At 44.0% G+C, this 20,928-nt stretch overlaps 1 protein-coding gene across 6 annotated transcripts in view; it reads left to right on the top strand.

Moving 5' to 3' along the window:
- HLCS (holocarboxylase synthetase) overlaps positions 1–20,928 on the top strand; it is a 255,067-nt gene that overhangs the window by 90,999 nt on the left and 143,140 nt on the right. For all 6 annotated transcript variants that reach the window (XM_030915743.1, XM_030915741.1, XM_030915742.1 and 3 more), the window contains one exon: positions 10,756–11,027. In XM_030915743.1, the coding sequence (XP_030771603.1) occupies positions 10,756–11,027 (272 nt within the window). The remainder of the gene's footprint in view (positions 1–10,755; positions 11,028–20,928) is intronic.

Raw genomic sequence — 20,928 nt, 5'->3', positions numbered from 1 at the left:
TAATTTTTGTATTTTTAGTAGAGATGAGGTTTCACCATGTTGGCCAGGCTGGTCTCAAACTCCTGACCTCAGGTGATCCACCGGCCTCAGCCTCCCGTAGTGCTGGGATTACAGGTGCGGGCCACCATGCCTGGCCAGCATTATCTCTTGAAGAACAGCAGTTCTTAATATCCTTAATTTTTATAAAGTCTTACTTTTATAAATTTTTATAAAAAGCTTACCACTTTTTTCCTTTTATGGTTCATGCTTATTTTGTTCCATCTGAAAAAAACTTGACCTACCCAAGGTCAGAAAGATTTTCTCCTGTATTTTATTTTAGAAGGTTAGTAGTTTTACATTTAGGTCTATGATTTATTTCAAGTTAATTTTTATATACACGCAAGATAAAGATCAAGGTTTCATTTTCTTGCATATGAATGTTTGTTTCAGCACCACATATTGCAAAGATTATCCTTTTTCAAGTCAGTTAACTTGGGCGCTTTTGTCAAAAATCAATCAAACAGACCAAGGCAGGAGGATGGCTTGAGCTCAGGAATTTGAGGCTGCAGTGAGCTGTGATCACACCACTGCACTCCCCCCGGGTGATAACGCAAGACCCTGTCTCAAAAAATTAAAAATATCAATCACACTTATATGTTTGGCCCTATTTCTGTACCCTATTCTGTGCCAGTAATCTGTACATATGTCTGTGTGCCAATACCACACCGTCTTGATACACTGCAACTTTATAGTAAATCTTGAAAGCAAATAATGTAGGTTTTCCAACTTTTTGTTCCTTCTGAAAATTGTTTTGGCCATTTAAAATAGTTTCTATTTCTGTATAAATTTTATAATCAGCTTGTTAATTTCTACAACAAAAAAAAGCCTTCTGGGATTTTCATTGGGATTGCATTGAACCCGTAGATTAATCTGAAGAATTGACATCTTAGCAGTGTCAGAGTCTTCTGATTCATGAACATGGTGTATCTTTTCAGTTATTTACAGCCTTTTTAATTTTCTTTTTGTTTTTTTGAGATGGGGTCTCACTCTGTCACCCAGGCCGGAGTGCAGTGGTGGCATCACGGCTTGTTGCAGCCTAGCTCCTGGTCTCAAGTGATCCTCTCACCTCAGCCTCCTGAGTAGCTGGGACGACAGGTACACGCCACCACACCCAGCTAATTAAAGGAAAACTCTTTTTTTTAGACATGGAGTCTTTCTGAGTTGCCCAGGCTGATCTCAAATTTCTGGGCTCAAGTGATCCTCCTGCCTCAGCCTTCCGAAGTGCTGGGATTACAAGTATGAGTCATGATGCCCAGACATCTTTAATTTTTAATTCAGGAGTGTTTTGTAGTTTTCAGTATACAGGTCTGGCACATATTTTGTTAAATATGCCCCTAAATATTTCAGATCTATTGATGCCATCAAAATGATGTTTTAAAGAAGTCCAGACTCCAAATATTTATTGTTAGTATATAGAAATGCATCCAATTTTTGCTTTTTTTTTTTTTTTTTTTGAGATGGAATCTCACTCTGTCACCCAGGCTGGAGTGCAATGGTGCAATCTCAGCTCACTGCAACTTCTGCCTCCCCAGTTCAAGCGATTCTCGTGTCTCTGCCTCCCAAGTACCTGGGATTATAGGCGTGTGCCACCACTCCCAGCTAATTTTTGTATTTTTAGTAAAGGTGGGGTTTCACCATGTTAGCCAGGCTGGTCTCGAAACTCCTGACCTCAACTGATCCACCCGCTTTGGCCTCCCAAAGTGCTGGGATTACAGGCGTGAGCCACTGTGCCCTGCCAATTTTTGTATATTGACCTTGTATCCTGCAGCCTTGCTAAACTCACTTATAAGTTCTAGTTTTTTTTGGTTTTATTTTTAAGATTCCTTGGGATTTTCATGTCCTGTGCAACATGTCCCAATAAAAGACATATTCACCTTTCTTGAGAATGCCTGGGTGCTGTGGCTGATTTAAAGGGGCCACATTTATGTGACTATAAAGCCTTCAGCTGTTGGTTCCACCCAAATTGTATTTAATTAACCTGAAATCCTAGAGGAAGAGAAATACTTAAATTCTTGAAGTTTAAATGTTAGAAAAATAACATTAATTAGAATTTTATAAACCCCCTTGAAGTGGAATCTGATAGTGGTTGTTTGTTGTCAATAGAACTAGCTGTAATGATTTCAAAGATTGTGTATTTCTTTTTGATGCTCATGTAGCCATCTCAAGACCATACTCATTGTCTTTTTTGAGTTTTACCTCTTGATTACCTATCTATCTGTTATTTGGAGAGTTTTCTTTGGTAAGGTTTTAATATGCATTTATACAGTAAATGTTTATTAAGCATGCACTTTTGTCCTAGGTTCCACGGATACAGTTGGGAGCGAAACAGGAACATATGTATATTATCTTTCTGGAACTTATATTCTAATAAGGCTGTGTGGCATTGAATAAGCAGTTATACAAATTATGTATAGTCGTGATAAGTGCTATAGAGTAACTAAGGGTTTATGAAAGTTTGTGAACGGCTGTGGGTCAGAGACATCCTTCCTATGGAAGTGACGTTTTAACTATCCTCCGGTAGTTGAGTTCAAAGAAATAGGTAGATTTACGGATTGCAGAGTGGGTAGTGCTACTTTTATGTCAGCCCACTTATCTTGATGTCTATGATCCAAACCTTTTTTCTTCAGTAACATTTTTACATTGCATGATCATTAGGAGAGTTTAGACAAGAGTCATGAATTAATTCCTTTTCCCTACATGTATTATTAGCAGCTATATATGCAGCTCTCAAGTCATAATCATAATTTGAGTGCATTTGAGAAGACATGCCAGGCAGATTTACATCAAACAGAGAGTAATTTTGGTATTTCTTACAACCAGAATTTTATTCAGAATTTTTATGTTGTCCAGGGATAATGGTGGAGTGGGGAGAAAGTTTTGGGGGAGGCTAAATGCTTCCTATGGTACTTAAAATGTATTTGTAGTGAATATAAATATAAATATTTAATTATATATAATTATGGGTGGTATATAGTTATGTTTCTTAAGAGGGTCCTGGTTTCATTTGATACCTTTTAGATTCTCTTTGTTCTGAGTAATTCACTTGGTTCTGAGTAAGCCCTGAAAGATTATGTAAAATAGGTATAAGAAAAAAACCTGCATGCCTTGCTTTCATCAGTTTCATTTTGCAGATTTGTGCATGTCTAAGTATTGCTTTCAAAAACAAATAATTTAGAGTGTTACTTTAGTAATTAGTAGACATAACAATGATGATGTAATTTCTTGAGAATATGGCTCTCAACTTGCATGCAGAAAAGAATAGGTGATTAAATTTGGCAAGTCAGATTGACTTACTTTGCCAAAGAGAAGTGTATGTTTGAATAGTTTGAGTGAATTTTTGTAGTACTTGTCACACTGTCTTGTAGTTATGTGTATGCATCTCTCTTAGTCTGTTTTCTGTTGCTATCACAGAATACCTGAGATTGGGTAATTTAGAAAGAATAGAGGTTTATTTAGCTCTTGGTTCTGGAGACTGGAAAATCCAAGAGTGTGGTGCCATCATCTGGTGAGGGCCTTCTTGCTGCATTATAACATGGGAAGGGAATCACATGGCAAGAGGGCAGGAGTGTGCCAGTTTAGGTCTTTCTTTCTCTTCTTATAAAGCCACCAGTCCCACCATAGGAGCCCTACCCTGATGACCCCATTCAATCTCAATTTCTTCCCAAAGGCCCCACCTCCATGTACCATCAACATATGAATTGGGGGATTATGTTTCCAACACATGAAATTTGGAGGACACATTCAAACTATAGCAATATCTGTCCTTCCTCTTCTCTTTCTACTGTGGTACTATTTTTAAGACACAGTGGGTACTCTATACATATTTCTTAAATGAATGATGTATGTATGCAGTAGTCAATCTGGATGATTCACTTTAGAGGATAATTCCTGCATTATTCCTGTTCTGAAAGTTCTACTTAGTGCTAGTTGTTTCTTTTTCATTTTATCCTGGTTTTCATTGACTTTGAATGGGATATTTATATTACCATCATCTGATGAATAACCTCTTAGCTCTCTGCTTGAGTTAAATAATAATTTTATCTTTCTGTTTTTGTGGCTTAACCTATTCACCTGTATGTATCTCTAGCCTGTGTGGTGGCCTGGTGACATCCAACTACCCTGGGGAAAGTGGTGGAAATTCAGATCTGTGCATTTTATGCTTTAAGGGCATTGACCCAAGTTTTAGGGGAAGAGTTGGTTACAACTAATGGCCAGATTTGAGGTTTGGGGATCACCTTTGTATGTTATTTATTCATTCCTTCTTCTTCTTCCAATAGAGTATATACCAAGGAAAGAATGGTGAACAGGGAATAATCCATTTGAAATTTATCTTGGTATTCTGTAGTCTGAAAACTGAAAGTTAGTGCTGTCATAGGACCAAATGTAGCTTTTCGTAGCTCATTTGAGCTTGACCTCTTCCAACAACTTTTCTGGTCGGGTCACCCCTTATTTTACACACCTTCTCTGGGAGCTCTCTCTGGTGCTGACCTAAGCTTTTTGGTCCAGGGACATTCCTCTCACTCTCCAGCCCCAACAGGATCAGTCCTATTTATCTTTCTGTCTCCAGCAGTGCCTCATTTGTGGTTGGTTAGTCTCAGTTACTGCTTTCTGTACACCTTCAGCTCACTGCCTCCTCTCTGCTAAGCCCACTTGGCTGGATAGCTGACTGTGGCAGGATAAAAACACAAAGTCATGCAGACTTCTCACTCTCAGTTCAGTCACTGACCTTCTGTGGTGCTCAAATGCTTCCAGCTGCCCTGGGGAATTGCCGCTCAGAAGATTTTCCCCACTACATTCATCTTCTCTTTCTCTGTGTTGTCTTGTTCGTTCCTCCCTCCCCAAACTTCAACACCTCCTGCCTTCTTTTCTCTCTTAGCTGATGATCTTGCTTCCTATTTATTGAGAACACAGAAGCAATCATAAGATGACTTCTGCCGGCCACCAGCACCAGGATTCCCACCTCCCTGCAGCCGTGGAGCAGGGTGGGAGCAGCGAAGTTCAATTACCAGGCTGTGCCTTGTAGCTCTGCAGCCAGCAAGGGCCAAGGGAGGTCTGGAACCAGTGGAGTCATAAGACCAAGTGTCCCCAGAGGGGAGCCTGAGCTGCCCCCATCCCTATGGGGGAGCTGTTTCTGCTCCCAAGGCCGACCTTTTTGCTTATATTGCCCACCTGGTCTCTGGATTCTTTTCTCTAGGGGACCTGTCACATCAATCTGAAAATGCTGCTGTTTCTCCCCTTTAAACCAAGCTCAGCCTGCGTTGCCCCCATTCCTCCCTCTAGCCACTGCCCCCGTCTCTCTTCCCCTTTAGAGGAGACTCTTTGCCGAAGTTTTTTTCCTGGAGTCTGCAGATTTTCTCTTCACCACTCCCATCCGACTGTGGCCTCCATCACGCCTCTCAAACTGCTCTCATCAGAGGCTGGGCTCTGTGGCGCCGAGGCCAGCGGTGACTTCTCAGCCCTCTCCCCATGCCACTGTCATCGTCTTCCAGCCTTCAAAACTGGATCAGGAGACTCCCGCGACCACTGCCCCCTGCTGCTATTCACAAACACACTTGATTTTCTCTCCCTTTGTCAATCTCCTTTGCACACTCTTTATGATCTCCCTGAAACCTAAGCGTGGACCACTATTGTTGGTTGAATTGTGTCCCCCAAAAAGATATGTGGAAGCCCCAGCCCTGGAGCCTGTGAATATGACCTTGTTTGGAAGCCAGGTCTTTGCAGATGTGATCAAGTGAAGATGAGGTCATTAGGGTAGATCCCTAATCCAGTATGACTGGCGTCCTCAGAAGACTAGAGGACACACAGAATCAGGGACACTTGAAGAGGAGAACGTCATGTGATGATGGCCGCAGAGACGGGGGTGATGTGTGTACAAGTCGAGGGGCACCATGGAGTGGCAGCAGCACCAGAAGCAAAGGCGTGTGCATGAGTTCCCCCAGAGCCTTCCCAGGAGTCATGGCCCCGTTGATGTGTTCATTTCTGACTTATCTCCTCCAAAACTGTGAAAGAATAGATTTCTAGTGTCTCAAGCCACCCGATTTGTGACCCTTGGTGATAGCAGCCCTACTTTGCATCCTCTTTGTAACTACAGTCACTCTTTTCATGGATCTTATCCTCTTTCTTGGCTTTAAATGATCACCCATAGTCTGACAATTCTCAAATTGATATCCATGGTGCGAACCTCTCCCCTGGATTCCGGACTCACATGTTCTACTGCCAGTTCATTGTTTCCATGGGATTTTTTTTTTTTTCCTTTTTTTTTTTTTAAAAAAACTTTGAGATGGAGTCTTTCTCTGTTGCTCAGGCTAGAGTGCAGTGGCATGATCTTGGCTCACTGCAACCTCCACCTCCTGAGTCCAGGTGATTCTCCTGCCTCAGCCTCCCAAGTAGCTGGGACTACAGATGCCCACCATCATGCCCAGCTAATTTTTGTATTTTTAGTAGAGATGGGGTTTCACCATGTTGGACAGGCTGGTCTTGAACTCCTGACCTCAAGTGATTTGACTGCCTCGGCCTCCCAAAGTGCTGGGATTACAGGTGTGTGCCACTGCGCCCAGCACCCATGGGATTTTAAATAGATATCTCAAGCTTAGCACACCCAGGGCTGACCTCCTGCCTCTTCTTCTCCAAACCTGCTCTCTCTATGGTATTTCCAGCAGCAGTTCTGTCCTTCCAGGTGTTTAGGCCAGAAATCATGGGCTGTTTTTTGTGCCCCTGTTTTCTCTAACATCTCAAATATGACTTGTTAGCAAATCTTGTAGCCTGTACTTCAGAGTATACTGTGAATCCTATCCTTTCTCACCATGTCTGCTGCACGCTGGTCCAGGCTGTAGTCTCACTCCTGGTTCATTTAGGTGACTTTGTAACTAGTTTCTCTGCTTGTTTGTTCCCCTTCAGGCTCTTCTCAACACAGGAGTCGGAGTGGGGTGATCCTGCTCCAACAGAGGTAGGACATCCCACGCCCTTCCACAGAACCTTCTGGGGCTCCCTGTTGCTCCTCGAGTGAATGCCCAGTCCTCACTGTGGCCTTTGAGGCCCTTGCAATGTGGACCATGGCTCTTGCCACCCCCTCTGCCTCTCTGGCCCCGACATTCCACCTTCTCCCCGCGCTCACTCTGCTCAAATACTCTGCCCCGATCAGGCTCTTTTCCCGCTCCAGGAGCCTCTGCACTTGCTGGAATCCCTTTATAAATAAATATAAATGACATAGTTCTATGGATTTTGTCCTAACGTCCTCCTTCACTTGCTCCAGGCCTTTCCTTAAGCGTCGCCTTCTCAGCAGGTCCTCCATCTGTCTGATCTGAAGTGGCCTCCCTCTCTTCTCTGTTTTCTTGTCCCTCCTTTGTATGTGTTACTCTCTAACATTCTATGTATTGCGTTTACTGTTTTTTAACTTTTTTTTGAGACTGAATCTCACTCTATCACCCCAGCTGGAGTGCAGTGGCGCGATCTTGGCTCACTGCAACCTCCGCCTCCTGGGTTCAAGTGATTCTTGTGCCTCAGCCTCCCAAGTAGCCAGGATTACAGGCACCCACCACGACGCATGGCTAATTTTTTGAATTTTTAGTAGAGATGGGGTTTCATCATGTTGGCCAGGCTAATCTTGAACTCCTGACCTCAAGTGATCCGCCCACCTCAGCCTCCCAAAGTGCTGGGATTACAGGCGTGAGCCACTGCGCCCGGACTTTTTTAACTTTCTGACTCGCACACTGTAGCATTACCCCTCCAAAGACAGGAATTTTGATCCCTTTGATCACTGCTCCGTCCTCAGAACCTGTGAGACTGCCTGCCATATGGCAGACATCCCATAACGTTTGTTGAGTGGATGACAGAGGGAATGGGTTGCCAGTGTATGGCCAATTGAATTCTTTTTTTTTTTTTTTTTTGAGACGGAGTCTTGCTTTGTCGCCCAGGCTGGAGTGCAGTGGCGCGATCTCAGCTCACTGCAAGCTGCGCCTCCCAGGTTTACGCCATTCTCCTGCCTCAGCCTCTGAGTAGCTGGGACTACAAGCGCGTACCACCATGCCCGGCTCATTTTTTGTATTTTTAGTAGAGACGGGGTTTCACCGTGTTAGCCAGGATGGTCTCGATCTCCTGACCTCGTGATCTGCCTGCCTCGGCCTCCCAAAGTGCTGGGATTACAGGCGTGAGCCACTGCGCCCGGCCTGAATTCTTTATTATTATTATTATTATTATTATTATTATTATTTGAGATGGAGTTTTGCTCTGTCTCCCAGGCTGGAGTGCAGTGGCATGATCTCGGCTCACTGCAACCTCCGCCTCCTGGGTTCAAGAGATTTTCCTGCCTCAGCCTCCTGAGTAGCTGGGATTATAGGCATGTGCCACCACGCCCAGTTAATTTTTGTACTTTTAGTAGAGACGAGGTCTCACCATGTTGCCCACGTTAGTCTCGAACTCCTGGCCTCAAGTGATCCACCCTCTTCAGCCTCCCAAAGTGTTGGGATTACAGGCGTGAACCACTGTGCCCGGCCTGAATTTATTATTTTTAAATAGCTTATGTTTATATCACCACTTTTTTTTACTCTTAATTATGACAGTTCTCAAATGTGGAAAAGAATAGAGAGAATACTGTTAACCCATACCCCAAATACCCATCATCTAGATTTAACAATTATCAACATAATTTAACAATTATCAACATTTTGCCTTACTTTATGTATTTTGGGGGTAAATTTTACAGATATCATGACATATATACATTTCTAAAAATTAAGGACTTTTTCTATGTCACCACATTACCTCCTTTTTTCCTTGAGACAGGGTTTGGTTCTGTTACTCAGGCTGGAGTGCAGTGGCGCAATCTTGGCTTACTGTGGCCTCTGCTTCTTGGGCTCAAGCAATCTTTCCACCTCAGCCACCTGAGTATGTGAGACTACAGTTGCATGGCACTATGCCTGGCTAATTTTTGTATTTTTAGGAGAGACGGGGTTTCACCATGTTGCCCAGGCTGGTCTCAGACTCTTGAGCTCAAGCAATTCACCTGCCTCAGCCTCGCAAAGTGCTAAGATTACAGATGTGAGCCACTGCGCCTGGCCTCCACAGTACCCTTATCACACCTATTAAAACTGAAGTAATTCCAGTTTGTTGTCTAATGCATGCTGCTCACATTCAGATTTCCTAATTGTCCTTTCCAGCTAGTTTGTTCAAATTGGAATCCAGTAAAGAACTAACCATTGCATTTCATTATGTCTTTTAAGCCCCTTCTAATATAGACTGGGTCCCCCTCTCGACTCCTGTCCCCACCACATCTCCACCGTGACATTGACTAGTTGAAGATTGCAGCCCAGCTGTCCTGTAAAGTGTTTTATCTCCTGGATTTCTTCCGAATGCTTTCTTTTTTCTTCTTCTTCTTTGTTTTGTGTTTTGTTTTGTTTTTTGAGACAGAGTTTCACTCTTTGTTGCCCAGGCTGGAGTGCAGTGGAGCAAACTCTGCTCACTGCAACCTCTGCCTCCGAGGTTCAAGCGATTCTCCTGTTTCAGCCTCCCGAGTAAGCTGGGATTACAGGCACCTGCCACCACGCCTGGCAAATTTTTGTATTTTCAGTAGAGACAGGGTTTCACTATGTTGGCCAGGCTCGTCTTGAACTCCTGATCTGAGGTGGTCCGCCTTCCTCGGCCTCCCAAACTGCTGAGGTTACAGGTGTGAGCCACCGTGTCCAGCCCTGAATGCTTTCTTCTGAAGTCATTTGACTCGTTCTCTTCTTCTCTGTATTATCTGCAAACTAGATGTGAGTTTTAAAGGTTGATCAATTGAAATTCATTGAATTAAATTTCATCTCTGAAGCCACTTCTCTGTAGCCACAGGGAGTTCTGGGACGTGAAGGGCCTGGTGTTTGCAGGAGGATGGCCTAAGAGCCTGGATCTGTGTTTACTGAGATCTTAGTAAGTTTTGTGCAGTCCTCTTGAGATGATGACTTCCCTCAGCCCTCAGTTCCTGATAAACCACCCTTGAGGAAGGCCTCTGGGACCTCTAAGGTCTGGGGTGGGGGAACCTCCTCCAGGTTGTGGTGTTTCACGGGTAGAATAGAGAGCTCTGCACCTGGATTGGGCAACGTCTCTTCTAGGTTTTGCCTTCCTTCTCCTCCTTGTACCTCCATTTGGGGCAAACAGAAATCAGCTTTGGGGTACCCCACTTTCTTTGTGAAGATTAGTGTCTTCCTTGTCGGTGATCAAGTTGCCTTGTCTTTACAGGAGGAAGAGGAGGTTCTCTAAGACATGAGGCTGAGACCGAGTGTTCTCATATTTTCGTGCTTTGTGTTCTGTGACTTCTTTCCCCCAGGGTTTCCTGTTGTTGTTTTTGCAGATAGGATAATGAATTTCTTTGTGGGGCGAAAAGATAAAAGTTTTCCGTAAAATGCACAGAGGATAAAATGCACAGAGGACTGGAGAACTACTTATGAACTCTAGACTGGAGGGGAATCTTGCAAATCATGACAGAATGTAAGATAGGAAGTATAATCATGAACTGAACTGATTTTCTTGGATCCTGGTTTCTGCACAGCTTATTTTATAGTATAAGCATACTAAGTATATGGTTACCATATTGTCTAATCGTTTAGATGTATGGAATATGTTAATCCAGCTTTTATTGGTCATGAATTAGGAAGTACTCATATTGCCAAAATGGCATAAGGAAAAGCTACCATGATCTAATGTAATGCCAAATTACGACCTTCTCATTTCTTTATGACACAGGAAATCCGGGATCCTCTCATGCGGTGGCTTGGGAAACACGTGAACTCCAAGGGAGAAATAAAATCCAGCCAGCTCTCTCTTAGATTTGTTTCATCCTACGTGTCTGAAGTAGAAATAACCCCATCTTGTATACCTGTGGTGACCAACATGGAGGCCTTCTCATCAGAAAATTTCAACTTGGAGATCTATCGCCAAAATCTGCAGACCAAGCAGTTGGGGAAAGTAATTTTGTTTGCCGAAGTGACCCCCACAACGATGCATCTCCTGGATGGGTAAGGTGTGCGCAGGCCTCCTGCATCTGCTCGGAGGAATCCTGTTCCGTTGATCATCCTCTCTTACCAACAGTGGAGGAGGGGATAGAGTTGTAGAGGAATGCGTTTGACGAGACCTATTAGCAAAGTGGAAGTACTCTTGTCCTAGAAGAGTTAAATTGTGGAAAAGGAAGGTGAAGTTCTTTGATCACAGATTTGTTTTTTATGGGAATGGAAGGTGGTTGGTTGTGCTTTGTGTCTTGCTTCCTTGAATCAGGCCTTCAAAATGTTCTTTGATAAACTAATATGAAAAAATATGTTTAACCAATGGCATTATTGCTCAGGTTATCATTCTTCTTTTGTGCAGTTACAATCAGTGTTAGACATTTAATTTAGGATGTTTTTGAGGGGCATTTGAAGAGGAAGTTTGAATGGCACCTAAGCTGTGTAAATTGAAAAAAGTCAGAGCTTTGTATTTTGAAAAGTGTTTTTGGTACATTGCTATCCAATACATTTATGTATTTATTTATGTATTTATTTATGGAAACAGGATCTTGCTCTGTCACCCAGGCTGGAGTCCAGTGGTACAAGCGGCTCATTGCAGCCTCGACCTTCTGAGCTCAATGGTTGCTCCTGCCTCAGCCTCCCAAGTAGCTGGGACTATAGGCACACGTCACCACGCCCAGCTAAGTTTTGTGTTTTTGGTAGAGACAGGGTTTCCCCATGTTGCCCAGGCTGGCCTCGAACTCCTGGGTTCAAGTGATCCTCCTGACTCAACCTCCCAGAGTGCTGGGATTTGAGGCGTGAGCCACCATGCTCAGCCCCAGTACCTTTTCTAAAGCAGTCCATTACCCCATTTGGATATTTGAAATTTACTCTTATTGCAAGTTTTCCTTTTGATTCCTTCTGTTATGTAGACTCTGACTAAAGATTAAAAAATGGAAAATAAAGGAATTGTTTTAAACTCCCCAATAGTACTAATACTATTATAGTTTTAAAAATTGGGGTACAGGCTGGGCACGGTGGCTTATGCCTGTAATCCCAGCACTTTGGGAGGCAAGGCGGGCGAATCACAAGGTCTGAGCTCGAGACCATCCTGGCTAACATGGTGAAACCCTGTCTCTACTAAAAATACAAAAAATTAGCTGGGCATGGTGGCGGGCGCCTGTGGGCCCAGCTACTCGGGAGGCTGAGGCAGGAGAATGGCGTGAACCCAGGAGGCTGAGATTGCACCACTGTACTCCAGCCTGGGCGAGAGTGAGACTGCGTCTCAAAAAAAAAAAAAAAAAAAAAAAAAAAATCGGGTTATAGAGGGAGGGAATAAATAACAAAAGTGCCTTCCTTCAATGTGGGGTCAAAAATAAGGAGTGAAATATTCCAAAAATAACTGGATTCATAGTTTCTAAGCATTTCACTCGTGGGACCACATGATTAGACAGAGGTATAATTCAATGTATGGGAATATTTTGACCTTTTTTCCTAATAATAGTTTCTGGAATTTAATGCTATATTGATATAAAATGAGGAGCCAACTTGAGCATTTTCTTGACTGTCAAACTTAGGGTCATCGGAATGGCAGTTTTAGTATATGTGTTGTATTAGAGGAGGCTTTGGCGGAATCGTTTGGGAGGATTATCAGAGTAACGGGGGCGAACTGGGAGGGGAACTGTGAGCTGTGTTCATTAACAATTGTTGTGTACTGAGTTAATTTGTATTGTCATAGGTACTTTTGTTTTCAGCGTTTCTTAACTCTGCTGCTTCCACCCCACCCCCGACATCCATTGCTTCCCAGTAGAAAAGGAAAAAGCCTGTTCTTGTAGATGGAACAGTCATCACTTGCTTGTTGCAAACTCTGTGATAATCCTTTGTTACTCAAGTGAAGACTTTATTATATTGAAGGGGTAACTCGTGATAGTTACATTTTCTGAATAAAAAAGTCAGATAAGTTATTAACAAAAGATTTGGGGAGGCAAAGTTCAGGTAGAAAAATACGGGTACTTCCAGGCTGTTTTTGTTGTTTCTGTGGAGAATACTGAAGAATATTTCGTGTTAGCACCATCTGGGAACCTTGGAAGTGTGGTCCTGGAGCTTGTGGCCAGGGCAGCGTGTCGCCAGGAGGGCAGCACATGCCCTGAGAGTGTGGACGGGCCAAGGCTCCCACACATCTGCACAGGGCTGGGCTTCACCACATGCTGTCCAGCCTGTGTTTTTGGGTGAAAAAAGAACCTACATAAATATATTGCCTTAATAGTCTTGGATATCAGGAAGTTCACTTTTGATATTAAACTTAAAAAAAAAAAACCCTCCGCCTTAGGAAACTCAGGTCTGTACAAGTGTCTGAGAGACGTTGAAGCTGAGCTTGCCAACACTAGAGGTGGAACCTCCCATAGGGTTAAGAGTTTTTATTTTTTTCAAAGGGGGAAAAATATTTTGGCCTTTCTGAGGGTGTTTTGGAATCTTTGTTTCTCTTCTTGTTTGGTTTGATTATTAGTTATTAATCCCTCACTTGGTGCAGAGCTGATACTGAATGAATGGTTGTTGACGGCCTTAGCTTACCATAGATGCCCTGCATCCACTGTTCCCGGAGGTTCCTTCCTAAAACTACAAAGTGAAGTTACTCACAGAAACCTACTGAGTCAGTGAACCTGGGAAGAAATTCCTGCTGGGGAGGCACTTGCCTTTTTAAGGAGAAGACATTTGAAGAGGTCAGCTTGGTGTCAGAGGGACCACAAGATAGATGGATGCACAAAATACATGGCTTCTTATGTTCTAAGAATAAGGCCAAAATATTTCTAAAACTCTATTTGATCCTACCTGAGTGTATCAGTTCGTTCTCGCATTGCTATGAAGAAGTGAGACTGGGTAGTTTACAAAGAAAAGAGGTTTAATTGGCTCACAGTTCTACAGGCTATACAGGAAGCATGACTGGGGAGGCCGCAGGAAACTTACAATCATTGCAAAAGGTGAAGGGGAAGCGGGCACGTCCTACATGATGGGAGCAGGAGGAAGACAGCAAAGTGGGTGGTGCCACACACTTTTATACAACCAGATCTCATGAGAACTCATTCACTATCATGAGAACAGCAAGGGGAATATCCACCCCCATGACCAAATCACCTCCCACCAGGCCCTCCTCCAACACTGGGGATTACAATTCGACATGATATTTGGGCAGGAACATAAATCCAAACCATGTTAACCAGCTATCCTTATGGAAACATAGTCTATTTGTGGTAGTAATAATAGGTAATGTGTACCGGCAGCTGTTCTCTTCCAGTTGCTGCTTTTGTGTGCTTTACACAAAGCAATGAATCTCATACTTTTATTTTTTAGTGTGGGGATCCCTGACGCCCGGGCTGTGGTCTGTAGCCTATTAGGAGCTGGGCCGCACAGCAGTAGGTGAGCGGTACAAGTGAGCATTACTGGCTGAGCCCTGCCTCCTGTCAAATCAGCGGCAGCATTAGATTCTCACAGGAGCTCAAACCCTATTGTGAACTGTGCATGTAAGGGATCTAGGTTGCGTGCTCCTTATGAGAATCTGACTAATGCCTTGTGATCTGAGGTGGAGCAGTTTCATCCCGAAACCACTCCCCAACCCCCCGTCCATGGACAAATTGTCTTCCACAAAACCGGACCCTGGTGCCAAAAAGGTTGGGGACCATTGTTTTAATGCTTTGGAGCCATTACTGGAACAGTGTCAAACACTAGTATTACACCAGTGTGTAGAATTCTAGGTAACAGAATTTACTGTGTGTGGAATTGTTCCTGTTTCTGAATATTTATCAAAAATGTGGGATACGGCCAGGCGCGGTGGCTCATACCTGTAATCCCAGCATTTTGGGAGGCTGAGGTGGGTGGATCACTTGAGTTCAGGAGTTTCAGACCAGCCTGGCCAACATGGTGAAACCCTGTGCCTACTAAAAATTCAAAAACTAGCCAGGCAGTAGTGGCGTGCTCCTGTAATCCCAGGTACTCAGGAGGCTGAGGCAAGAGAATCGCTTGAACTTTGGAGGCAGAGGTTGCAGTGAGCCGAGATCGTGCCATTGCACTCTAGCCTGGGCGACAGAACGAGACTCCATCTCAAAAAAAGTGGGATACTTTTTTTGTGGCTCATGCCTGTAATTGCAGCACTTTGGGAGACTGAGGCAGGAGAATTGCTTAAGCCCAGGAGTTTGAGACCAGCCTGGGCAACATGATGAGACTATCACTTTGATGAACCAACCATACAGGACAAGAAGAATTTTCAAAACCATGGACTGGGTTCTCTCAATGCTTATTTCTCTCTTCATCTGTGTGTATCATGTCTGCAGCAATTGAGCAGCTCTTTCCTAATGGGCTGAAGTAGAAGTGAAATTTACGTTACATATAGATCTTGATCATATGATTTAAAAAATCTCTTTTTCTCCGTCCATCCTTCCCCATTATGGAACCTGCACCAGCTGAAAATTGGGAGTTGTATTCCTAAGGAAGTCAGGGAAGGACACAGTAGGGAACAGCCAGCAGTTTCTGCTGAGGTCCCAGATAGTCCACATGCATCTGTCTTCCCTTCCATAGAAAACTCTCACCTATTCCTCAAGGAGAACGGCCCTAGTATCGCATTCATTTCCTTCCCCTCGGTCAGATTCAGGATCTCTGGATGATGGGCCCTTTTCTCTTTTAGGGCCAGATGTGCCTGTTAAGGTCTTGCAATCTGTTAGCTGAAACAGACGAGCTCTCTGCCCCCAGCACACCATGTGCCACGCTGCTGTAGTAGAAATCGGGACCATTAAGTCCCCCTGTACCCCCTGCACTAGTGGCCAGTATGTTTCCTTTTCGCTGTCTGGCAGCCCATGTTCTGCCCTCCAGGAATGCTCTTGCCCGGGATCTTTTGGGGCCATGGCTTTGCCTTCTGAAAGGGTCTTCTCTGTACCACATCAGAGACGGATACTGGAGCGGATGGGGTTCCAACACCCGCTTTCTGGGAGGATTTGGGGTCTGGGTGTTGTTTTGAGGACTGAATAGTCACAGCTTTTTATAGGCCAGCCTTAAGGTTTCTGTACAGATATAAGTCTCTCAGGACTTTAGTAGCCCTCTAGTCTGCTTCTGATTGGTTCCATGTGAGTAACCATCAAGATCTTGTCTAGACAGTTTTTCAGCCTAAAAACTCTGGTCTTTTAAAGGCCTCAACGCTCTGCCATTCCCTTCCCTCCCATTTTAATAGCAACTCCCTTGGGCCAAATGAAACCATGGGCTTGGGTGGAAGGCCAGGCCCTTCATCATGTCTTTGGCACAAGACTTCTGGGCTCTATGTGGTGAAGCCTCTGTCTTACCTCCTGCTGGGGCTACAGCCCCATAGGCTCAACTTAGATTGTTGGTTGCTGACACAGAGCTCCTTTCTAATCAAATCTGTATTCTTTTCCACTTTCTTGAGACTAGTTAGCTTTAGTTGGAGATCATTTCTCTTTGATTGAACCTTGCCGACAGTGTCAAGGACTGGCAAACACTGACATTTTGATTTTTCAGAGCTGTCTCCTAAGAGCTTCTAAGAGACACCAGGTCTACCTCCCAACATGTAGAAGGTCAGGACTCCGTCAAAGGCTTTGCTGCGGCAATCAGCAGTTGAGAACCTGTGAGACCTGTGTCTTTGCCAGCAATCCCCTGCCCATCTCCTCCATGTCAGGCTGCATTTTTATTCCTTGTTTCTGGTGGCATACATATAATCTGAGACCTAGCACCCCTGATTCAGGTACCAGTTCCTAGATCCATTAGGATTAGGTTTCACTGTGTGCAACAGATATCCGAAAATAGAAGTCGCTTGAACAGAATGGAAGTTTTATTTTTCTCTCCTGCAAATGAGATAGACTGAGATGGGAAGTCCAGCGTTGGTGTGTTGGCTCACGTGTCAAGGGCCCAATTGAATTGCTCGGCCACCTTCAGCACATGTCCAGGATGGCGATCCCAGTGTTTATGTTCTTACTTGAGCCAGTAAGCAGGAGGAAGGGGTAAAGAAGCCACATCCCCGTTCTTCAAGGGACAGAAGTTGCATATGGCCTTTTTGTTTATATATTATGAACAGGACCTAGTCACATGACGTACAAACAAGGCTGGGAAATAAATGTGGTCTTTATAGCAGGCATCCATGGATCTAACTGGAAACCAGGCTTCTATCACTAAGGAGGAGAGGAGGGTAGACACTGGAAGACAGTTAGGATTCTGCCTCAGGAATGTACTTTCAGTTTTTCAGACTATCAAGAAAAATACCTGGAGGCCCTGAAAGTAGTATACTTTCTCATAGTGCCAGGGTCTACCAGATTTAGGATCACAGGTGAAGATAATTATTTGACTTACAGCACTGCTTTTGTTTCAGTGCTTACTCAAGGTAATTAGAGGAATTTTTTTTAAGGTGTTTACACATGTAGGCGGATTTGGAGATTTCTTACAGATTTTTGAGGACATGATATTTTCTTCTTTGCAAATCCAGCTGAGCTACCATGGTACTGGTGTAGAGAGCTTTCTTTTGATCTCTCTGGGCATGCGAGTGGCTTGTCTTAGAGCATGAACCCCCACTGCCTTCACCTTGTGCCCCCACCCCACAAATTTGGAAGCATGTTTGTGATTGAGTAGAGGGGAGAGCACTCGGAGGAGAGGAAGCAGCACAGGGCAATGTGGGTGCCACTTGCTGATGACTGAGTCCCCTTCACCCCCAGAGTCAAAAGTCAAAACCCCGTGAGTGATGCTCTTTCCCCAGGAATCTGACTTGTGCCACCCAACTCATTTGCTTAGAAAAGGTCATTTCATCCTTTATCCCAGGCTGCAGCCATTTTCTCTGACATGTCTTCCTGACCGTGAATTGCTTTTCCACACTATTGCCAGGGTAACACCTTCCGGATGCCGTGTGTATTAATCTGTTTCCATATTGCTATAAAGAACTAACCAAGACTGAGTCATTTATAAAGGAAAGAGGTTTAACTGAATCACAGTTCAGCATGGCTGGGGAGGCCTCAGGAAACTTACAATCATGGTGGAAGGCGAAGGGGAAGCAAGGCACCTTCTTCACAAGGCAGCAGGAAGGAGAATGAATACAGGAGGAACTACCAAACACTTACAAAACCATCAGATCTCGTGAGAACTCACTATCACAAGAACGGCATGGGAGAAACCACCGCCATGATGCAATTACCTCCATCCAGTCTCTCCCTTGGCACCCAGGGATTATGAGGATTACAGGGATTATAATTCAAGATGAGATTTGTGTGGGGACACAGGGCCTAACCATATCACCATGCTGTGTGTATTGCCGGTTTTGTTTCATGCCAGAGGTCTTTATTTTTCTGTGCTATTTCCTGGTAGGTTTCCCTGTGAACAGTTAGCTCAGCCAGTTAAGTAGAGTCTCAGGGACATGGGTCCAGTCCGTGTCTGTGTCTGGGACAGTGAACTTCCCCTTGTTCCAGGCTCACATCCCACAGCTACAGCTCAGGAATCCCTTTGCAAATGTGAGCTACTGGTGGTGGTGGGGTCTAGGGAAGGGGGTATGGACCAGCCACTGCAAATCCATTGTCACTGCAGGAAAGGCCCCTCCCAGAGTTCACTCTGCCTTGACATGGTGGGAGTGTGGCACATTCCATTTAATCTCCTGATAAATGACAACCCTCTAGAGACAGCATGAGGCTAGGCTGTGAAACATAGGAGCTTGGGGTAACTGAGTCATTGTGCTATTTTTGGAATCATCTTTTATTCGGCCGATAGCATCTTTTTTGATTGACTCATATCAAATCTCCATCTGAGAGTGAAATGACGTGAAACCACAATGTGTGGTGACCAGATGAGCATAACCTTGCTTATGCTGATTTCCTTCGTATATTTGTGCAATCTGAATGAACTGGCCAAGGGTTGAACGTTTTGTATTTGTAAATAATATTTTAGATTTTCTTATTAAATAAGCTGATTTCTCATTTGTCACTGTTTGAGTCCCTTGATGTTTCAGGCTTAGATTTGACTTCTTTGCCTCATGGGATAAACAGTTCTGAAGCACCCCCTATATACCAGGCACCATGTTAGGCACTGGAGAGGTGTCCTGGCGGCTCAGGCAGCGTCCATGCCAGACGGCGCATTTGCAGAAGCAGATCCTAGTGCATGTGCCAGTTTGTAAAGTTGCATACACCGTTCTTGGTCTGAGCATTGGGGCTTTGGGCAGAAATGAAGTAGGCTCAGTGATATAGGAGACATGTGCGGGGTTTGTTTTTGTTTTTGCAGTTACTGTGTGTTGGGCCTTGTTCCTGATGCTGTAGAGCTCGTAATCTAGTAGGGAAAATGCTGGAACCAAGACTTTATCATCCACTAGCTCTATGACCTTGACAGTCTCTCCTCCCTGAGCCTTACTGTCTTCAGCTGTGAGATCAGAGGCGTTGGAACACTAGATGCTCTCCAGGCACCTTCAGCTCACCTCCTTTGACCTGGTGATGCCCCCACCCCAGAGCCTTCACCAACCAGCCTTTCTATCTCTCGGTGACCTCTGGTGCTTTTAGATGGCTGAGCTAGTTTTGTGAATCAGCCTCATGTGAGTTGAGGAAACATTGTGTGGGAGACAGTTGACTTTCTCCAAATGAAGGAGAAGAAAAGGAAACACAATCCCATAAAATATATATATATATATATATATATATATATATATTTTTTTTTTTTTTTTTTTTTTTTTTTTTTTTGAGACGGAGTCTCGCTCTGTTGCCCAGGGTGGAGTGCAGTGGCCGGATCTCGACTCACTGCAAGCTCCGCCTTCCGGGTTTACGCCATTCTCCTGCCTCAGCCTCCCCAGTAGCTGGGACTACAGGTGCCCGCCACCTCGCCCGGCTAGGTTTTTGTATTTTTTAGTAGAGACGGGGTTTCACCGTGTTCGCCAGGATGGTCTCGATCTCCTGACCTCGTGATCCGCCCGCCTCGGCCTCCCAAAGTGCTGGGATTACAGGCTTGAGCCACCGCGCCTGGCCAAAATATATATATTTTTTTAAATGGGAAGGGGGACAGGATTGCACTGGAGAGAATAGCTGCAGTCATTTAAGAAAGATAGTATTTCGATTTCAGAGTTTGGGGCCAACCCCAGCTTTTCAGCTTCATGTACACCTACCTAGTCAGTCCCAAATATCTTTTCCCCCATTTCTTCTCTTCTGGTTCTGTGCTGCTAACTGACTCAACTCTGCACCCTCCTCCCCTGAAATCGAGGCCCGAGAGGACAGAAATTGGGCTGGAACTAATTTAATGGCTGAGTGACCTCACAGTAGAGAAACAGCCGGATCCTAATAGGGGTCTTTGTCTACATTTCCACTCTGGCTGGTAGCATGCCAGTCAAGAGTCAAGCTGGAGACACAGGTGGAAGCGATTAGACCTGTCATAAAGTTTGAAAAATTGATTCTGGAGGCGAAGTGAATAGATTGAGCTTGACAGTGTTGTCCTAAAGATTCTAAGGGAAAATTCTGTAGTTTAATTTGAAATCCCTTGATTATTCATTAGCTTTCCAGATGGCTTTTGTTGATGTTTTCCATATTAATGCCTGTATTGTGTTATTGGTGTACTCTTAATGTGCACACAGGTAATGAGCAAAGAATAAATACATTGGTAAGTGTCCCAAATTAATGGGATATTAGCGTAATTGTGAAATAAAGGGTTTTTAAAGAAGTCGATTCCTTGGGATAATTAGCACGAATTTTTTTATGTGTCAGTTTGGTACTTTAAAAGTGAAAATTATTGGAGAATTAAAAAAAACCCCTTCATTTTAATGTTTACTTCTAAAGTTTAAAATATAACTTTGGCCTTTGACTTTGGCAACGGTTGTGACTGAAGGGTTATTCTGGCAAGTTCTCCATCAAAATTTTTTTGTTGTTCCAGTTCAACACCTGAATAAGTTAACCTTTCACATGCCAAGCCCCTGAAGTTGAATTATTTTGTGGCC

Source organism: Rhinopithecus roxellana, chromosome 13 (assembly GCF_007565055.1).
Source record: "Rhinopithecus roxellana isolate Shanxi Qingling chromosome 13, ASM756505v1, whole genome shotgun sequence".
In the NCBI taxonomy this organism is placed as follows: domain Eukaryota; kingdom Metazoa; phylum Chordata; class Mammalia; order Primates; family Cercopithecidae; genus Rhinopithecus; species Rhinopithecus roxellana.
This window is presented reverse-complemented; position numbering and strand designations above follow the sequence as displayed.